Source organism: Taudactylus pleione, unplaced genomic scaffold (assembly GCF_031769625.1).
Source record: "Taudactylus pleione unplaced genomic scaffold, aTauple2 ptg000296l, whole genome shotgun sequence".
Classification (NCBI taxonomy): Eukaryota; Metazoa; Chordata; class Amphibia; order Anura; family Myobatrachidae; genus Taudactylus; species Taudactylus pleione.
The window spans coordinates 15,298,286-15,319,550 of NW_028284698.1; the positions used below are offsets into that span (position 1 = coordinate 15,298,286).

General features: G+C 44.7%; 1 protein-coding gene across 2 annotated transcripts in view; it reads right to left on the reverse strand.

Annotated features, from left to right (window-relative positions):
* Window positions 1-5,289: 5,289 nt before the first annotated feature.
* ATG4A (autophagy related 4A cysteine peptidase) overlaps window positions 5,290-21,265 on the reverse strand; it is a 38,877-nt gene continuing 22,901 nt past the window's right edge. The window contains exons 11-14 of one of the 2 annotated variants that reach the window (XM_088482861.1): window positions 20,495-20,640; window positions 19,235-19,291; window positions 18,398-18,509; window positions 5,290-6,787 (exon numbers count right to left, since the gene is read on the reverse strand). In XM_088482861.1, coding sequence (XP_088338987.1) covers window positions 6,723-6,787; window positions 18,398-18,509; window positions 19,235-19,291; window positions 20,495-20,640 — 380 coding nt within the window. In that variant the 3' untranslated portion in view covers window positions 5,290-6,722. The remainder of the gene's footprint in view (window positions 6,788-18,397; window positions 18,510-19,234; window positions 19,292-20,494; window positions 20,641-21,265) is intronic. The other variant, XM_088482862.1, reaches the window with a different exon arrangement.

Sequence of the window (21,265 nt, forward strand, 5' to 3'; positions counted from 1 at the left end):
TGCAATCGGTGAGCGGGCGCAGTGTTCGCACATGCGCAATAGCAATCTAACGCTCAATGTGCAAAAATATCGGCACTGTGTCTGCTGCTGAATCAGGCCCTTATGGAGAACCAACATTTTAGGCTTTCTTTAGCTAAAATGCTGGAGAAAAGCTATTGTTTTTGTCGACTATTTTATATTCACAATAAATAACTATGCTCCCTGACTATGGGTCTGACTCAGAGATATATGCTAATGCGATCACAGCTGCAATCCCGCACGCAGCAGCTGTGTGACAATATGTAAATTTAGCAGATGCTGAGAAATGTATTGAGACGCCCACCGGGGCCATCGCATATCCAAGCAACTGCGTACACATATGCAGCCGCAGTCACAGAGCATTTGATAATCGGTCATCTGAGTAGCCCTATGGTTGCGCAGAATTGCTGCCTGAATGGAGACATCGGAACCACTTTATCTGCATACGGGATCACAGACGCAGGATATGACACCCCGAAAACGGCCGGAACATACCTGCGTTTTTTGCAACTCTCTGTAACCTTTTCCACATGGCCCCTGACTGTCAATCACTTTGCGAATAAATCCTCTCTGCGAGCGGCGGATGTGTTGGGGACATGCCGTTCTCAGGGACTGTGTTGGAAGACACAGTTCCACTGACATTGGTGCCATATGCATTTAGAACAGCCTCAGGGTTGCTACAATGTCTGATGGTGCAGCCGATGTCTGCTTGATGGTGTGACTATTTGCGCAGTGGATTAGAGCAGCAACCATGGGACGTCTCAGTTGACAGCCCACCGGCTGCAGCAGTAGCATAAATTTGCAGTAGTGGCTGCAACAAAAGTCACAGCCATTACTGCATTAGTGTTTACCTTTGAATCAGGCCCAATATTTCTCTATGTGTGGCCTGAAACAAGAAAAGTGCATGAAAAGTAACAGATTCTAATCGGGATGTAGTCAGAAACCCAGCAGTGATCATACTGATGGTCACAATTACGGTAGCAGAATCCCGACGGTCAAAATCCAGACAGTGAGTATTAGGGAGGGTTAGGCTGCGGTAGGGATCGGTTAGGGTTAGGCTGCCAAAGGGGACGGTTAGGGTTAGGCTGCGGTAGGGATCGGTTAGGGTGCCGAAGGGGATGGTTAGGGTTAGGCTGCCGAATGGGACGGTTAGGGTTAGGCTGCAGAAGGGGACAGTTAGGGTTAGGCTGTGGGAAGGTGCGGGTTAGGGGTAGGCTGCGGGGAGGGGTGGGTAAGAATACTCACTAAAACTCATTGGTATTTTGACTGCTGGGATTCCACTGCTGGTATCGTGACCATCAGGATAGTCACCGCTGGGATATTGAAAATCCAGTCAGCAGCTGACCATTATCTGCTCCATTATCTGCCTGTAAGTGTGCTTGCCTGCTTCCCAGATACATTGTAGATGCACAGGAGTACAAATGAAAGTAATATAATTTATTTCATAAGCTAGATTATCTGTTACACCAATAAGAGTAGTTGTGTTTTACAAAATGACAGTTTTATCAGAACTTCCATGTTTTTACAGAATATAATGATTGGTAATACACCAAAATATATATCATTGTCTCAGAAACATATATATAATGGGTAAGGAATCTGCAAACTAATTATCCGTGAATTTCATAAAATTAGAAATAACTGCTGCCAATATATACAGTACGTGACCCATCTTGAAAAAGCCTCCAGGCGAAAAGTACGTCGGACCACGTCTCCAGGGGAGTCCCTGGGAACTCCACACATCACGGACGGCAGTTCCAGGCACAGTTACCCTCTCCCCGCTGTTGTGCTGTCAGGTACTTTTCTTTTCTCTCCTCACTAGACTCTCATCAGTTGTCGCCTATGTATTTCTTACCCTGCAATGTTGCGGTAACAGGGAGAATACACTGCCCGCACTGACAGCAGAGAAATGTACCTTTTGTTTCTTCACTGTGCCTTTGGACAGGGACTCTCATTTCCAGACCAATACTTATGTAAGACTGGCAAAAGTAGATCCCTGTTCCTTGTAAGTACACAGGCACTATATCCCAATTTCAGCACTCTCTAATGGGGACACATTATATGTGATTATTGTATATTGAGGGGCGCCTCAAATTAATTAATTTATATTTTACAATCGCAGAACTGTGAGGTCCGTGTTATCACTGCATTTATTGTTGACATATGCAGTGATTTATTCACTAAATGATGACATTTTGTCCATATTTATTTCATGTTCGCCTTATAACTTTTTCATGTTTTCTAATAACATAAGGTATTGTATCTTAAAGATCCATTATATTTACATTCAATGAATTTTGTTATTTACCCTAGTGAATGTGTTAGCCTACAGAGGGCTTATTTTTGAATTTTCATGTGATTTATGAATTTTATGCACCTTGCACTTTGGATTTAGTATTTCCTTCCTGACAGAATGAATATTTTATGTTTTTTTCTTTTTTCTTGTGACAAATCGCGTATTGTTCATATATATAACGGATGTAATGGATTGCACCAGCACTTTCACATATATTGGCTGCTGTTCTAAATTGATGTAATACTAATTGTTCAGCATATTTAATGGGTATTTTCAATTTCACTAGCACTTTCTGTATCTTTTGCTGCTAATTTTGATGATAATGGTATAACTCGCATAGTCCATTCACAATTTTGTTTCCTACTAACAACAGTGTGTGAACACTCTCCTTTAACTTCACTAGGTGTGATTATTGGGTAATATCCTATGCCTCTTTTTCCCATTAAAATCATTTTTCTTGGATACTATATCTAAAATGAAGGCTATATGAAACATGTTCAGTTGTGCTATCTGTTCCTTTTTGCAAGGACTCTATAACCACAATAATATTTTCTTTCTTCTCATTTTTTGCCTTATTCCATTTTTTAATTAATTAAATACATGTGACACAGTGTGCCTCAAACAAAGGAGTTACAGTCCCTTTTTCCTTTCTCGCTTCTTTTTGAAACTTAGCTAATTAACTCCCTGGGAGCACCTTTATCAATACGGCAAACCTATTACGGGATTCTCATAATTTTATTCATACTTTATATTCCTCATTTGGAGAACATCTTTTTCATTTACCTGTGCTGCGTTCCCTTCTTCCCACGATCCCCTTTCCTTTATATATTCAATATATACAGTACACAGGGATCATTCACCACGGTCTTCTGCTCCCTTTACTGTGTGGATTTAATCTAAATGGGAAACACATCAGATCTGTCATAGCCTTCAAGTAACTAACAGCATGATGTGTGTACGGTTAATTGCATTAATATTTACAAAATCTTTGGTAGTTTTATTTGTTAAAACTAAGAGCTAAATTTACTAAAGTGAGAGTTTTTAGAATTGAGTTTTAGAAGAGATTTTGCCCATAGCAATCAGATTCTAGCTATTATCTTCTAGAAGTTGCTAGTTAAATGTTAAGTAGAATCTGATTGGTTGCTATGGGCAACATCTCTTCTAATGCTCAATTCTAAAAACTGTCACTTTAGTAAATTTACCCATAAGACTCTACAGTATCAGAAGGACTGATAGGTAGATTATAATGTACTGCCAGTAATAATTAGATCATGGGACAGCTGTATACTCAGTGCAGCAGTACATGAGTTCTAAAGCTGGGTACACACGTAAAGATTTTCTGTCCAACCATCCAACTAGTTAATTGGTTGGAATGAAAATCTGGTAACGTATGGGAGTAACTGATGATCAGCAATTTGCTCCTAAATGCCAGAAAACAGATGAAAATGGACGTTCAGACAAGTTTGTTAAATGTTTGATCTAAACAATTTGTTCAAACAACAGTTTTTGGCCATTTTCCGGAATTTGGAAGCAAACTGCTGATTGTCGTTTGCTTTCATACCTTACCAGATTTTCATTCCAACCAATCAACTAGTTGGATGGTTGGACAGAAAATCTTTACTTGTGTAAATTTCCCCACCACCCTGGATTTTTGGTGTAACATTCCCCTGCATTTTTTCCTAGCATATCAGATGTCTTTAGTTACTAAAGCTGGGTACACACTGATAAGATATATTGGCAGATCAATTGATTGACCAATATATCTGGTGCCCGTCGGCCCGTGTGTATCAGCGATATGTCTGTGAACTACGTCGATCACAGACATATCGCGCCGACTGTGCTGCACAGCCGATAGCAGATATATCTGTCCATCGGGAAGTGTGTACTGGTGGTCTGCCAACTGCCCGTACACATGTATCAGAAGCCGCAGGGAGGTGGGCAAGACACGCCCCCAAGGGCAGCAGACCCGCGGCAAGAAGCAGATGATGGTCGTTCAGTGTGTATCAACGACCATCATCTGCAGATATATCTGCAAATCACTCAATCTGCAGACATATCTGTGCAGTGTGTACCCACCTTCAGACTATCATTCCGAAGTTGCTCACTACATGCTGCCAAATATCTGCGAAAGCTGAATGAGCATCCGATATCATGCCTGTAATACAGAGGTTCCCAAACTTTTTTGAATCACGGCGCCACACATCCCCTTTAACCAATGTAGTAGCACAGATCCACTTACCTTGAGCGTTATCAATATGACATGGGACATTGTGGAATTGAAAATGTTAGTTGGTAATTTCAATGAAAAAAAAAGTACCACAAGTTCACCAGCTGCTAAATGTCTTACTCTATAAACAGTGCACTGGGGTCCTCACTGTATCACGTCTCACTGCTAAGCAGGATCACACCCAGGCCCTCATTCAGAGGCGGTCGCAAGAAGCGATCGCTCTCTCTGAATGAGGGCGGCCGCTTCTTTTTTTTTAGTGCGGCCTCCTGGTCGCTAGCTAAGCTGTGGGTTACCACCCACAGCTTAGCGACCGACCAGGGTGATGGTCACGATGGTCAAGACCATCGCGACCATCAGGGCTTGCGACGAGACCCTAAGGTTGGGTCTCAGCAACCGCAAGCCCCAGGGACCTTCCTGCTCTGATCGAGCAGGAAGCTCCCCACTGACATCACTGCTGATGTCAGTGCGGCCGCCCACAAAATGGCAAGCGTTCCGTCAGGAATGCCTCCGTTTGTGTAGCCACCCCCCCGCCCCGCCTACAAAACGGGACGAGCTGTCGATCAACATCGACAGCCGGCCCTTTTGTAGTGAGCTCCGGAGTGAGAGAGTTTCTCTCTCGCTCTGGGGCTTGCGCATGCGCAGTGCGGCGGCTGCGCGTGCACAGGACCAAAACATCGACCCGGTTCCGAGCGTGCAGCGCTTGCGACCAGGTCTGAATGAGGTCCACAGTGTATGGCTGCTGGTATAAGTCTTCTCCTGAAGAGGCAATCTGACATTGGAATAAATCTCTTAGTGATAAAATAGTAAAAGTGTTACAAATGCTTTGTTATGTAGACTTGAGAGCTTTAGTACATCATTTATTTATTCATACTTAATAAACCAAACCTGAGTGCAGAAAATGGTATTGTGTAGTAAAAAAAAAATGTAACCACAGCATCATTACACTCCTCTACATATCGCCAAATCATCTCCTCTCACATATAGTTATAAACACAATGCTTTAATATGTAGTTACATAGGAAGAAGTGCTAATGAAAACAAATCCTAGTCTGTTTAAAACATTGTATTTCACAATAAATAACTATGCTACCTAACTATGCTCTTCTCTGTAGAAAACAAGCTCTAAAAATGTACTTATCACCTGCACATAAAGGAGGCAGCCATTTTGTGAGCTGATCTCATATTCATGAGAATGCGGCTTATCATTTACCTGGGAGCCATTGCCATTCTGTTCTTCATGATTTAGTGATGACCCTGGGGCCTACTGAATTGAAAGACTGCACTCAGTAATATTGGATCTGCTCACAAAATGACCGCCTACACTATGTAGACAACAGGTGCATTTTAAATAGACATGTGTAAAAGCAGAATAAGAGCTACCTTTTGTATCTTTTGCTGCTAAACGGAAAATGGAAAACGTAAAAGGCATTTGGTGTATTTTCTTGTGTTGCATACAAAATGTCTGCCTTCGTGTATGCCCATATATCATATTGCTATGGGTTTGTGTAAGAGGCTTGGCACAAGTGCAGTAAGTGATTGTCAGTAAGTTATGCAAACTGCTGCAACTATCAAAAGACCATTACCAATCATGTAACAATGTGATTATTAGACATTTCTCAGACACTGCAACATAAACATATAATACAGAATGCTGGCTGGATCTTAACATACTCTTATAGAATTATATCCTTACCAAGGAGGGAAGAACTCAGACTACCCTCAGTGGAAAAAGGTCAATAATATATACATATTTACCCAAATCCATGTTATAAGAAAAATACAAGTATTTGCTCCAGCATGGAAGTTATAAGACAAAACAAATACATAAAATTATATATGTTATGGTATTGCAAAAAGGAGTTAATTAACCTTTGTTTTGCTACTATTATACTGCAAAGTACATTGGCAATGACTTCATTCAATACAAGTATCTGCAAAGTATATCCTAGGACACACTGAGTGAGACTGTAAACACTCTGCATTGTGTTATGAGAGACAGGAGCTTGCAAGGAACAGGTTCAGTTCTCTCCTTTGACGTTTCCAACCAGCGCAGGAAGTCCTGCCAAGAGTCCACTGCTGCCAGTATTGTGCTCTGTACTCCGCTGTGTTTGAGGCACTTTCTGGTTAGCAAAGTTTGTACTGTTACAAGTCCATTGGTAGTGCACAGACTGACACAACCAATCACACAGTAAGGATTTCAAACTCTTCTTCCATATCAAACAATTTATCAGTAGATTCAATGAGTTCTAGTGAAAGAAAAATAAAACATTAGTGATCCACAGCGGGCAACCAATATGGAGGGGAAAAAAGCACCTATGGTTCTGTTGAGTTTTAAATATGACCTTTTACCAGAAATACTCTATGATGGAAAAAGATTAACAGTTTTCGGGGTAAATTTACCAAGAATCGTTTTGGTCCGAGATGTCAATCATGGGTGTGTTTGGCCATTTTTTAAAACTCACAAATTTACTACAGGCAAACTCGGGTGAGAAATCATGAAGCTCTCTGCAAAACACGGGTAAAAGGAGAGTTATGGTAAAACTTATCCTTGTTAACTCTCTTTCTTCAAAGTCCATAGGGTCCAAAGAGAAACAATGGGGTGTAGGTGGTACTTGGAGGACCGGACACCAACATCAAAGCTTTTTCCTGTCCCAGGATGCTCCGGTCCTTCCCCATATACCCCACCCACAGCCTGAGGGCAACTCAGTTTTGTTAACAAGCCCAAGGCAGGAGCAGGATAGGAGAGAAGGAAGATTGGTACACAGAAGATTCACATAGAGAAGAAAACAAGTGACTAAGAGACGAAAGCCATAAAAGCCAGGTGCGTCAGGGCGGGTGCCTTGTGGGCCCTGTGGACTTTGAAGTAAGATAGTTAACAAGGGTAAGTTCTACCATAACTCTCCTTTTCTTCTTCAGGGTCCATAGGGTCCCACAGGGAGACAATGGGGATGTCCCAAAGCAGTTGTTCAAGGGCGGGGGATGCTCCTGAGCTGAGAGAACCTGGCGCCCGAAGGAAGCATCCTGAGAGGCAAATGTATCAAAGGCATAGAACCTAAGAAAGGTGTGGACAGAAGACCACGTGGCCGCCTTGCATAGTTTTTCGGCAGATGCGCCACGGCGGGCTGCCCACAAGGAACCCACAGAGCGAGTAGAATGAGCAGATATTGTAGTCGGCACAGGAAGGCCAGTCTGCATGTAAGCCTGGGAGATAGTCACGAAGCCATCTGGCCAGAGTCTGTTTGTTAGCTGGCCATCCCTTCTTGTGGAATCCACATAGGACGAAGAGGGAGTCAGATTTCCTGATGGAACTAGAACGGTCCACGAAGATCTTCATAGCACGGACCACATCCAAAGAGGCCTCACCTGCCAAGAGGTCTGGTGATTGAAAAGCCGGAACCACAATTTCCCCATTGAGGTGGAATTGAGAGACCACCTTGGGAAGCAAGCCAGTGCACGTTCGAAGAACAGCCCTGTCCGGATGAAAGATTAGAAATGGGGAGCGACAGGAAAGTGCCCCTAAATCTGATACCATACGGGGCAGATGCTATAGCCAGAAGAAACAGACTTTGCAGTGAGCCACTTGACATCTACTGAATCCAGGGGTTTGAGTGGAGGTTCCTGAAGTGCATAAAGAACCACTGACAAATCCCATGGAGCAGGGCAGTACATCCAGTAGAGGAGCAATTCTGCGCTGGAACCAGATGAACAGAGCAGAGATGTGCACTTTCAGAGAGGCTAGGCGGAGTCAGAGATCCAATCCAGCTTCAAGAAAGGCCAGGATTCTAGAAACCCTAAAAACCTGAGGCTCAGTTTTTAGTAGCATACTACTGGAAACATGTATGCCACACTCTGTGATAAATCCTGGCAGAGGCCAGTTTACGCGCTCTGAGCATGGTCTGGACAACAGTGCTGGAAAACCCTTTAGACCTTAGGAGGGAAGTCTCAAGAGCCAAGCTGTTAAAGACAGATGGGCCAGGTCCGGTTGTAGACAGGGACCTTGAGACTATAGGTCTGGTCATAAAGGAACGTCTATGGAGAGACTTTGAAGATCGGAGTTCCAATGGCGCCTGGGCCAAGCCGGAGCTACCAACAGGACCATGCCCCCATCCTGCTTGAACTTCCGAAGTACTCGAGGCAGAAGGGAGACCTGAGGAAAGAGGTATGCTAAATGGAAGGTCCACTTCACAGATAATGCATCCACGAAGACTGCGTCGAGGACCCTTGTCCTGGCCCGTACACTGGAAGCTTGTGGTTGCGCCGTGAGGCCATGAGGTCCACGTCCATTAAACCCTATTTGTTCACCGTGAGCTGTAATACTTCTGGATTGAGAGACCACTCTCCTGCATGCACGTCGTGACGGCTGAGGAAATCCGCCTCCCAAATGAAAAACCCTGGGACGAACACTGCGGAGATGGCGTTTGGCCCATGTGATAATGCGGGACACTTCTGCCATTGCTGACCAACTTCGAGTTCCTCCTTGGTGAGTAAGGTCTGCCACTGCAGTGGTGTTGTCGGACTGTACTTATACAGGCTTACCCTAATGAATATCCTGAGCCAGAGTGAGGGCTTTGTAAATGGCTCGGAGTTCCAGGACGTTGATTGGTAAGACTGCCTCGGCTGGAGTAAAGCATCCTTGGAAGAAGCACTGCCAGTCACTGCACCCCACCCGTGGAGGCTTGCATCCGTTGTGAGGAGTGCCCAGTCCGGGATCCAAAAGAGGCGACCCTTGTTTAGGTGGGACATCTGTAGCCACCAGGATAGGAACAGGCGAACCTCCGGAGAGAGGCCCATTGTCTGTGATCTGAATAGATGAGGCAGCCCGTTCCACCTGGAGAAGATCAGGTGTTGTAGGGGCCTGGAGTGAAATTGAGTGAACTCCACCATGTTGAAGGTGGACACCATTGGATCTCAAGGTCTGCACTGCAGAGTGAATTGATACTTGGCAACTGATGGGTAATCTGGGCACTTGGTGCTGCAATACAAAGATTTTGTCTGCCGTCTTAAGATTCTCTGAGCCTGAGAGTCCAGGAAGGTTCCCAGATGTACCATTCTTTTAGAAAGGGTCAGGGAAGACCTTTTTCAGTTTATCAGCCAACCGTGCATTTGTAGAAAGGCAATGGTTACTTGTAGATGGCGGTGAAGAATTTCTGGGGAGCTTGCTAAGAGCAAGAGATCGTCCAAGTATGGGAGCAGTCTGATCCCCTGACGATGAAGATAGGCCACCATAACTGCCATGATCTTGGTAAAGACCTGAGGAGCTGTAGAAAGCCCAAAAGGCAGTGCTTGAAATTGATAATGTTGCTGTAGGACAGCAAACCGGAGATACTGCTGATGAGAAGGAGCTATAGGTACATTTAGGTAAGCGTCCTGAATGTCCTGAGACACCATAAAGTCCCCAGGCTCCATAGCCAGGACAATAGAGCGTAGTGTTTCTATACGAAACCTGGGCACCCTGATAAATTTGTTTAGAGACTTGAGGTTGACGGCAGGCCGATGAGACCTGTTGGGATTTTGAACCAAGAAAAGGGTAGAATAATAGCCCTTCCCGCTTTGTGATGAGGGGACCGGATTTATTACCCCCGAGAGCAGTAAGGACTGAATGGCCTTCTGGAGGAGCAGGGCTTTGCTTGGGTCTGATGGAGGTCCTGTGCAAAGGAACTGCTGGGGGGGGGCACCTCAGGAATGATATGGCGTATCCGTGGGAGACCACTTCTCTTACCCAGGCGTCTGATGTGGTCTGGCACCAGAACTGGGCGAACTGAAGAAGTCGGCCTTTCACCCAGGGAGAGGCCCGCCCCGTCAGGCTGAAGGCTTGTACTCAGATTTGTTAGATGGACGTCTAATAGCACAGGCCTGGTTGGTCCTAGGCTTGGAGGCCTTAGTGGATGTTGACTGCCGTGGAAAGGACTGACCTTTAGCTTTTCTTTGGGGACGAAAGGACCTAAAGGATGACATCCGAGGCTTCGCAGTAGATGCAGAGGGCAAGAACGCAGTCTTGGAAGCTGCCATGGTAGTCACAATTTTGTAAAATTCTGGGCCAAAAAGGATCTTCCCAGAATAAGGCAGAGACTCCAAAGCATTTTTAGAGTCCGAATATGCTTTCCATGAGCGAAGCCAAACAATACAATGGGCTACCATGGAAGTAGCAGATACCTTGGAAGCTAGGATGCTAGTATCCAAAGCCGCCTCCCCTAAATAGGAGGCTGCATCTCTAAAGTGAGATATGTAGGACAGCTGTTGCTGGAAGCATCAGAGAGAAATGTATCTTCTAGGGCCTCTGCCCAACTCTCAATGGCTTTTGCCACCCAGGCCGTAGCCCTGGCAGGACAAGTAATAGCTCCTGTAAGAGAGTATATAGACTTCAGGCAAGCTTCCATCCTTCTATCCGTAGTCTCCTTTAAGGAGGTTGCAGTATGGATAGGTAAGGTAGCATTCTTAACTAGGCGTGTCACGTGGGAATCCACTGCAGGGGGAACTTCCCATTTAGTGCAATCAGTAGCTGGAAGAGGGTAAAAGGAAATCAAACATTTAGGCAGCTGAAACTTTTTACTAGGCATATTCCATGCTTTACACATATGATCAGATAGCTGATCCAAGTGAGGAAACTCTGGCAAAACTACCTTCTGTCGCTAAAATAGTGGCTCTTTTGCCCTAGGAGTGGGTTCTGTCTCTTCCATTTCAAGAATAGATTTTACCGCTCTTACAAGTGCAGGTATATTCAATTTAGTGTGGGGGGCTCCGAGTGAGAGAGGTCTGCATCTTCTGCCTCCCCAGATGATAAATCAGAATCTGATAGCTGGATGGGCTGGTAAGATAACAGAGCACGCTTAGTAGGTTTACTAGGTAAGGGTCTCTCCTTTTGCAGCATTTGTTGAAAGGCTGTAGAGGTAGCTGCTAGACTCTGCACTGAGGTAGATAGCACGTCTGCCCATGGGGGAGGCAAAGGATTTGCAGGGATTGGAGTACCTGCTGTGGCCATCCCATAGAGGGAGCTACCACAGGGACCGCTAGGTGATCCACAATTTTTGTTAACACCTGTGAAAAAGAAGCCCAGGAGAGGATGTCGTGGCTGAGGGGCCAGGTGCTGTATAACAAGATGCACATAGACCATCTTGAATCAGATCCTCTTAAGATAAGTCTGCTAAACAGGACTTGCAAGACACCAGAGTGAGAGCAGCAGGCTGCTTGTTATTCTTGCCTTTGCTAGACATAGCTGCAAGGATTATTGTAGCACACAATCTGGCACAGTGCAGTGAGCAACCCAGACATATGTACAATATGACACAGAGTAGTGCGCAACACAGATATACAATATGTGATAGCCCTCACAAATATAGGTAGATGTGAGGTACAATAAACCCCCTATACCTCAGTATTCCAGGGTTATAATGAAAGAAAAGGAAAGGTATAAATTGACAGTTGTAGAAAAAATTAACATACAGCAGAGCTAGCACAAGTCACATACAATACAGAGCATACAGTATAACTGCAGTGGGCACTAAATTCAACTACACAGACCACATTGGCTGGTAGGAAATAGCACTGTATAACCTGGCTCCTAGGAGAGATATACAGGGATACCGGACCCAGCATTCCCAGAGACCTGAATGCAGAAAATGGCTGCTGTGCGTCTCAGAGGGGGCGGAGGGTGAAGGAGGAGCAGCAAGACTGCAGTGAAATGGCGCCCTGAGCCAGGGGGAGGGGCAGCAGGGAGAGGGCCTTCTCCCCTGTGCTGACATTAACCACCGAGTCCCTGGCCTTATTCTGTGTCCTGTGCCAGTATTTGTAATGCCCTGGTGGTCTAGTTGAGTCCCGGAGGAACCGGTGTCCACATCAGCGACTCTGGTCTGTCTCCTGAGACCGGAGGCAAGATTGCGCATAGACGCGGGTCTCCGCCTTACCTGACGATTCCTCACTGCAGTCTGGGGTCCGAGAAGCCCTGCTAGCTAGGTCCCCCCGGAACCCCGCCGAGAGCACCTAGCCGAGGGCTGGTGTCGCGGCACCACAAAGGGGTGATGGAGCAGCTGTGCAGGCGTCCAGAGGACTGTCTAGCGCTGCTGCACTGTAATAAAAATTAAAATAAATCGGAAAAAAAAAGTTTTGGCTGCTTAATAGCAGCCCCAATGTTCTAACAGTGATCCAGCTCCTGCCAGATACCAACGAAACTGAATTGCCCTCAGGTGGGGTAAAGACCGGAGCATCCTGGGACAGAAAAAAGCTTTGCTGTTTGTGTCTGGTCCTCCAAGTACCACCTACACCCCATTGTCTCTTTGTGGAGCCCTATGGATCCTGAAGAAGAAAAACACAAATAGAAATAAATACACCATCGGCCAACTTGCAGGTACTTTCCATAGACAGGAATACAACACAGGAATTTACCAAGAATCGTTTTTATAATCACAGGTGTAATTTAAGCAAACTCGGGCCAAAATAGAAGTATTAAATGGCCTAGTCGTCAATCAACAGCCAGGTCGCTGATTGGCCTGTCTGTTGAGCCCCGTACAATATTTTGAACGATTTGTCCGATTCTGATGCATCGGAACGACCAATCGATCAAATTGCCTAGCGTGTACGCACTATGTGCGCTCCCGCTGCGTCGTCCGTCGCATCTTCAGGACTTCCCTGCATGCAGCTCAATCTGATAATCTCGTTAGCAGTTGGAATTTTGTATGGACACTTGGGTTCGGAATCTCATGTAATTGTTCTCTGGAATGAGCCTTCAGAAGGAGATCGTCCAGGTAAGCGATAATTGTGATTCCTTGTTTCCGAAGGAGAACCATCATCACCGCCATGACCTTCGTGAATACCCTGGGGGCTGATGATAAGCCGAAGGGTAAGGCCTGAAACTGGAAATGTGAGTTCCATGTGGTGAAGAACAGAGGGGGAGGTTGAAAATCAACCTTATATCCTTGTATGATGAGGACCCGAACCCAAGTGTCCATACAAGATTCCGTCCATACTTGTCTGTCATGAAGCCTCCAGTGTCCCCTAGTGGATGAAAGAAAAATATTGTTTGGTCGTTTGCACAGTGTGTATGCGCTAGATCGTTTGTCTTGGAGTTCAAGGGAAATCTAGACGACCATCACATTGTTTGCAAGTCGTCTAGTGTGTACCCAGCATTAGCCAATCAGCGGCCAGGCTGTTTACTGACAGTCAGGCCACTCACAGCCAATCAACTGTAGTAGTGCCCTCTGATTGGCTGGCCGCCCGGCAAGTGCAGGGAACCTAGTGGGTTCCGTCACTTGCCAGGGAAAAGCTGTATGTGTAGCCACATATGGCTCTCGGACATAGTGTTTTTTTGTTTTAAAGGCCAGGGACTTTACTGGACAAGAGGACTGACCTGTGTCAAGGGGTAGGTGAGTATTATTTTTTTCTTTTTATCCAAATACCGGGATGCTACTGAAAAAGCGGACCGGACACCGGGGGCAAGGTGAGTATAGTGTGAGTGTGATTGTATGTAATAGACTTTTACTGTCTACGGTTTGTGTGTACTTTGGTTATTTTACAGTGGGGGTACCGGTGCCGGCCACCTGCTGGCACTTGTGGAACTACAAGTGCCAGCAGGGAGCTGGAACCGGTACCCCCACTGTAAAAAGGGTAAAAGGGTCCCCTGGCTGCGGCATTACACCCCAGCTAGTGGAGCCAGGTGCTGGTTTTAAAAATACGGGAAACCCCACAACATTTTTTCCCAGTATTGCGTGGACTTCATGGCTGCTGAACACTTCATAATATGAGGTATCTTACCGACAAGCTGCACCATGTACAGTATTTACAGCTCAGAGGCAGTAACCTTCTAGGGTCTTTTTCATTAATGTTTCACAGAACCTGGTTCATTAGTCTCTTAGTAATAAGTAATAAAAAGTTCCCCATTCTTGATAATAACAATGAGTGCACCCGTCCTTCTAACAATAAAGTGTCCTTGTACATATAACAATAAAAAGCGCCCCTGTCCTTATAACAATAAGAAATGGGCTTTGATGTGCAATTATGACTTGAGCATTCATTTGACATTCTCTTTACATTTACTTTTGTTTTGTGTTATCAACAATTTTCTGTAAAAAGTGCTGAAAACGTTCTGTCCATGACCAAATATCTCCAGTTCTGACCAGCTCCTGAAACCTTTACATAGGTATCAGTGACTGTTATTAGTATAGTAGCTTTTATGTAAACCAATTTTTTAGGTTTAGTTGATCTTTAACCTGTACTGAATAAAATGTGAAGTTACCTAGAATATGTTGAATATGTGGTTAATAAGCTTAGCTTATAAGGACATTTTTTTTAAATAATGTATTAAATGCAACAGCGGCTCCTACCATCTTGAATGAGGGGGGCTGCCGCTGCCTGCACTGCAGGAGGAGACAGTAATCCCGGGTGGCCGGGTACCGTGTTTCCGCTATGCTGTGAGTGTCCAAACTCGGGCAATCTCGGACCAGACACAATTCTTAGCAAATTTACCCTCTCTTATTTTTCCCATTGTTCTTCTGGGTGGGGGCACAATAAGTAATATGACTGAACTATGCCAATAACTGATCTAAAGATGTGTATTCATACTCCTAGCCTCAATATGCCGCACAGAAATAACTCTTAGTGGTAAATTTACAAAGATGGGAGTTCTATTAAGAAGTGATGTTGCCCTCAGCAACCAATCAGATTCTACTTCTCATTTAACTAGCACCTTCTAGAAGATAATACCTGGAATCTGATTGGTTGCTATGGGCAACATCACTTCTTAATAGAACTCCCATCTTAGTAAATTTACCCCTTAGACACTTACAAAGTCGCAAATAAAGTACAATGGAACTTGGTGACAGAAAAAGCTGCGGCTGCTGCATCGTAGCACTTCACATACAGATTAAACTGAGTCGCAAACAGAAGTAGAAATGTTATACATCAAATTGATCAGTGCAATCTAGAAAAGTAGTTTTGTTGCTTCCCGTTGTTTTATTTGTGCAAGTAAGACGCACGCTTTCAATAAAAAAGATACTTGGCACGATAGAGTCATCTGGTACCTGGCGCGCCTAGAGGCATTATTTGGCGCAACTGAAGCTGTGTATGAGGACACATCTGTATACCAAGTATTGTGCAACCACCACCTACCCTCCTTGCTGGCAGCACAATGCTCCCACCCTCCCGTCTGGCAGCACAATGCTCCCACCCTCCCCTCTGGCAGCACAATGCTCCCACCCTCCCCGCTGGCAGCACAATGCTCCCACCCTCCCCGCTGGCAGCACAATGCTCCCACCCTCCCCGCTGGCAGCACAATGCTCCCACCCTCCCCGCTGGCAGCACAATGCTCCCACCCTCCTCGCTGGCAGCACAATGCTCCCATCCTCCCCTCTGGCAGCACAATGCTCACACCCTCCCCTCTGGCAGCACAATGCTCCCACCCTCCCCACTGGCAGCACAATGCTCTCACCCTCCCCTCTGGCAGCACAATGCTCCCACCCTCCCCTCTGGCAGCACAGTGCTCCCACCCGTCCCTATGGCAGCACAATGCTCACACCCTCCCCACTGGCAGCACAATGCTCCCACCCTCCCCACTGGCAGCACAATGCTCCCACCCTCCCCACTGGCAGCACAATGCTCCCACCCTCCCCACTGGCAGCACAATGCTCTCACCCTCCCCTCTGGCAGCACAATGCTCCCACCCTCCCCTCTGGCAGCACAATGCTCCCACCCTCCCCTCTGGCAGCACAATGCTCCCACCCTTCCCTCTGGCAGCACAATGCTCACACCCTCCCCTCTGGCAGCACAATGCTCCCACCCGTCCCTATGGCAGCACAATGCTCACACCCTCCCCACTGGCAGCACAATGCTCTAAACCAACAAGAAGCACTAACATGAAAGAGTTTGGACGGCCTTGGGTATCCAGAGCTCAGCCTGTACAACTCTTGGATGAGGTGCGAGGTTGAAGGTTCCATGATAGCTAGGGCTTGAAGTCCTCTCTCTTCCCCATTTTGCAAACTGTGTCGCTTCCAGACATATAGTATAACATACAGACATGTGATTATGGCCCATTAAGATATAGAGTTCTTCAATATTAGGGGTAAATCTAACTAAGCAATTTCAAATTGATCTAAATCGATGTTGTGTTTCTAGAGCTAAATCACACATTTACTAACACTTCAAATCAAAAATTGTCTGTTAGTAAATGTGTGATTTAGCCCCAGAAACACAACATCAATTAAAAGATATAAAAATTGATTGAAATAGACCTTTAGTAAATTCTTAGTCACTATAAATCTATTGATTAGCAGTCCCTTTGCCGGACATTTCTAGAGATGGGCACATAGCGAGCCCATGGTCTCAGCGCTTTCTCATCTCCTTCCTGTAAGCATTTCTGATGCACATATAAAGTGAGAGCTGACAGATCTCTCTTATTGCACCATTCTGGAAAGATCCAGAAAACCGCTGAGCTGCCAAGTTAGCCCTGCTTCTAGACTCCAGTAATGTACTAATGTATGTCACACAATGAGATTTCAATATGAACCTTCAGCTTTACTGCTATTAGGGACAGTCTGTCCACATGAAAGCACAATAACCTGCAATGTGAGATTCGGTTCTTACTTTCTGAAGTACCCAGTACTGACCATAAGGTACTGTAGTTGGCAGAGCAGTGAAAACCAAGCCCTCTTGGCAGAATCACGCTAATGGCTGATGCAGGGTCTCTTCTGATTTTCACCAGGACTTTCTCTTCTGATGTAAACCTGAACAATCCTCTTCAATACCTTGATGAAGACATTCCATTTTGCCAATTTCTCTCTACCATGCAAGATCCCCACCTGAAACAAAGGTCCCAAATTCCAGGGAATACTGGACCACTATATTTGTGTGTAATAAGATCCTTCATCAATTTGCTGTTATCTTCTAAGGGGTTTGTTCTTCCCTCAACAATATAATCTCTGCCGGGCATCATGTTATTCCTACACACCAGCTCCTTAGGACATACTCAAGCACTTTCTACCAGTCCCGGGAGGAGCATATATATTGGAGGAAACCAGTATTCCCTTTAATAGATCCTGTATATAAATGGATTAGCACACGGAAAGCAGAACAACTCATAGGTGTCTCCTGTGTACAACCACCCACTTGAGGAAAATCCAAGGGCTCCCTGGATCCCGAAATTACTTGGATCATTGTAGAGCAGCCAAATACTCTTCCTTCTATATATTATGTCCTGTGTGGATGGATAAAAGTTAACGGGAAATCTTCACAGTCCCCCTTTTATAGGAAGAAGGTAATATAGTAAGCAATTCTTCTTCTTTGTACCTTTCCCTTAGGCTGGAGGAGAGGGAGAGTTGGGATATGATGGTACAGACGTATCCTCATACTGCTTCGCTCAAATCGCGCCAAATATCCCTATTTGTAGCAACACAGATTTTGCAACTTATCCTCGCCAAGCGTGGCACCAGACATTGTTTTCTTATAATATGCATCTTATTTGCATCACTGATGCGATAAAAGTAAAATGCGAGGGTACTCTGAATACTGATGCCGGCATTTCATGTACTTCTGTGCGACTCAGACGCTAATCTGGTAAGAAAGAGGCAATAGACGGGGTTCCGATATGAGTGACTCGGGCCACATACTGTTATGCTTAATCTGCAACTGTACACCAATTCCTTTGTGACAACAGTACTAATCTCTTGCCTGGTACACTGTAAGCGGCAACTATGAGAATAAGACGCAGGATGCAGGAAATAGTGCCATGTGCTACCTGTGTCGGCGCTTCTAAGTCTCACCAAGCAAGTTTTCATCTATATGTTACAGGTACATGATACAATGTAAGGTTTAATAAACTGAAATGAGCAAATCTTTAATCAGAATTTACTTTTCATTTGCTTAATCTGACCAACCTGCTCCTGTAGTGGTGACCTCGGGTTTTGTTGGTGGTATGAAAGGAGGCCAGTGAGGAGGGTGCTTTGGTACCAGTTCAAACATCCGCAAACTCTGCTGCTTTAATATTTCCTAGGGATAAGGAAATGAAAACTAAGTAAACTGTTGTCTACCAAGCGGAAATTAAATCAATGATTTACAGCTCTTATTAGTGATGCTTAGTTGACGGAGCTGGGTAAACATCAAGACATAATATATGAACACCAATATGCGACTTCAGTAACATATAGCCCAGCCTGAATATTCCTGAGGTAATAAGTGACATTTGTACCTACTTATCTAGCATGAGCCTGGGCAGCCCTTTGCCTCAAGCTAAATGATAGACTTACGGCTTGCTAGGTAACTACTCCGTACAGTCGCACAGACAGAGGATCGGCACATAATACCACCAGAAATCCGAATCCACCTGAATTTTCGTGAATCCGGGTAAATCCGAGTCGCAGTTCTAATCTCCTGAGGAGATGCGGGTAAATCCGGGTCACAGTTCTGATCTTTTTGCGGTTCGGAATTCGGATTTTCAATCCGAATGTCGGGTTTTGGATTGCATAAATTACATGATTTTAGCGGTTTTAAAACTTTTTATGTATTTTTTATTAAAAAATCCATATCCAAAACCAAAACACTTGAGGGTGGTTTGCAAAAGCAAATCCAGATCCAAAACCATGAAGGAGATACAGATCCAAAACCAAAATCAAAACACAGGGGTCGGCGAACACATCCCTAGTAAAATGTTTAGCTGGAAGTCAACCCAGAGCCCACCAACATTGACATTACTAAGAAATACTTACAGTACTTACCTTTTCTACTGTACTGCACCATTTATCAAACTCTGCTTCTTCTTTGCAAAAGAATCCCTGGAGGGAACGGTATAATATAGAGAGATTGGAATAAAGGTATCATAGTTTTGTTTTATTTTTATTATTATGTTTAGTGTTCTGTAGCGTGGTAACAGGTAGTAATCCGGCCTAACATAATATCTGTTCCAACCCGCTGCTGGAATTGGAATTGTCTAATACTGTGAAATGAGACAGCATCTCTAAAGTGCATTCATTTTTCATATATCTGGCTAATTTTTCTGGAATGGGAATATACATAGGCTTACCGTTTCATATATCTGGCTAATTTTTCTGGAATGGGAATGCACATAGGCTTACTATTTCATATATGTGGGTAATTATTCTGGAATGGGAATGCACATACACTTACTGTTTCATATATCTGGGGAATTATTCTGGATTGGGAATGCATATAGGCTTAATGTTTCATATATCTGGGGAATTATTTTGGAATGGGAATGCAAATATGCTTAATGTTTCATATATCTGGGGAATTATTTTGGAATGGGAATGCACATATGCTTAATGTTTCATATATCTGGGGAATTATTCTGGAATGGGAATGCACATACATTTAATGTTTCATATATCTGGGGAATTATTCTGGAATGGGAATACACATACGCTTAATGTTTCATATATCTGGGGAATTATTTTGGAATGGGAATGCACATAGGCTTACTGTTTCATATACAGTATGTGGGTAATTATTCTGGAATGGGAATGCACATACACTTACAGTTTCATATATCTGGGGAATTATTCTGGATTGGGAATGCACATAGGCTTAATGTTTCATATATCTGGGGAATTATTCTGGAATGGGAATGCACATACACTTAATGTTTTATATATCTGGGGATTATTTTGGAATGGGAATGCACATACACTTAATGTTTTATATATCTGGGGATTATTTTGGAATGGGAATGCACATACTCTTAATGTTTCATATATCTGGGAAATCCTATTTCAGTCTCTACGGAAACAGAAACAGTTTGTATAGACTACAGGAGCATGACCAATGATGTCACCAATTTCTGCAGCACGCTGTAGCATGTGGTTTCTGCTTATTATAGGTTGGGAATTGAATATTCAATTGCATTTTGCCTTTAAACAAAACTATAATGGAAAGTAAGGGTACAAAGAAACACTCCATTGCACCTGTATGACCCATGCATGAAAGTATTAGTTTTTGGGTTTATATTTTGTTCTACTTACTAATGCCACCGAGGGGTCCAGATTTAAGATCTTCATCCTGTTGGGATTTTTTTGGCAGTGATAAGTCTGGTCCTGCATTGTGCCGGCTTCCTCTGTGTCCACAAAGGTCTGTGTTGTGTGAGGGTCCAGGTAAATGAGTTCATCCCCTTCACAAAGATACAAAACACGAATACTATAGCAAATCTGAATTGTGTACATTGGGCCTGATTCAGAGCTGAACGCTCTGACCAGAGCGCTCGCTCTGAATCAGGGCCGTCCCAGCTAAATTTGGAGCGGCCTCCACAGCTTATGCGAGCGGCCAAAAAGATGGTCGCGATGGTCAAAGACCATCGCGACCATCGGGCTTGCGACGAGACCCTGCGGTAGGGTCTTGCTTCCGCAAGCCCAGGAGTGATTTTGGCTCTATCAGAGCCAAAATCACTCCCACTGACATCATTACTGATGTCAGTGGGGCCGGACTCAAACGGTAGGCGTTCCCATGGGAACGCCTCAGTCTGGCAGTCACGCCCCCGGCACGCCCACCAAAGGGGGCGTGCTGTCAATCAACATCGACAGCACGCCCCCTTTGGTGCGAGACCCGGAGCAACGGAGAGCCCGTCGCTATCCGAGTCTCGCGTATGCCCACGACGGAGCTCCCTCCGTTGTGTGCATGCGCAGTGGGGCAACATCGACCCGTTTGCAAGCGTCCTTTGCTCGCGAACGGGTCTGAATGACCCCCATTGTTCAATAGAATATATAAAATAATGTGGAAAAATTACTAATTTCAGATAT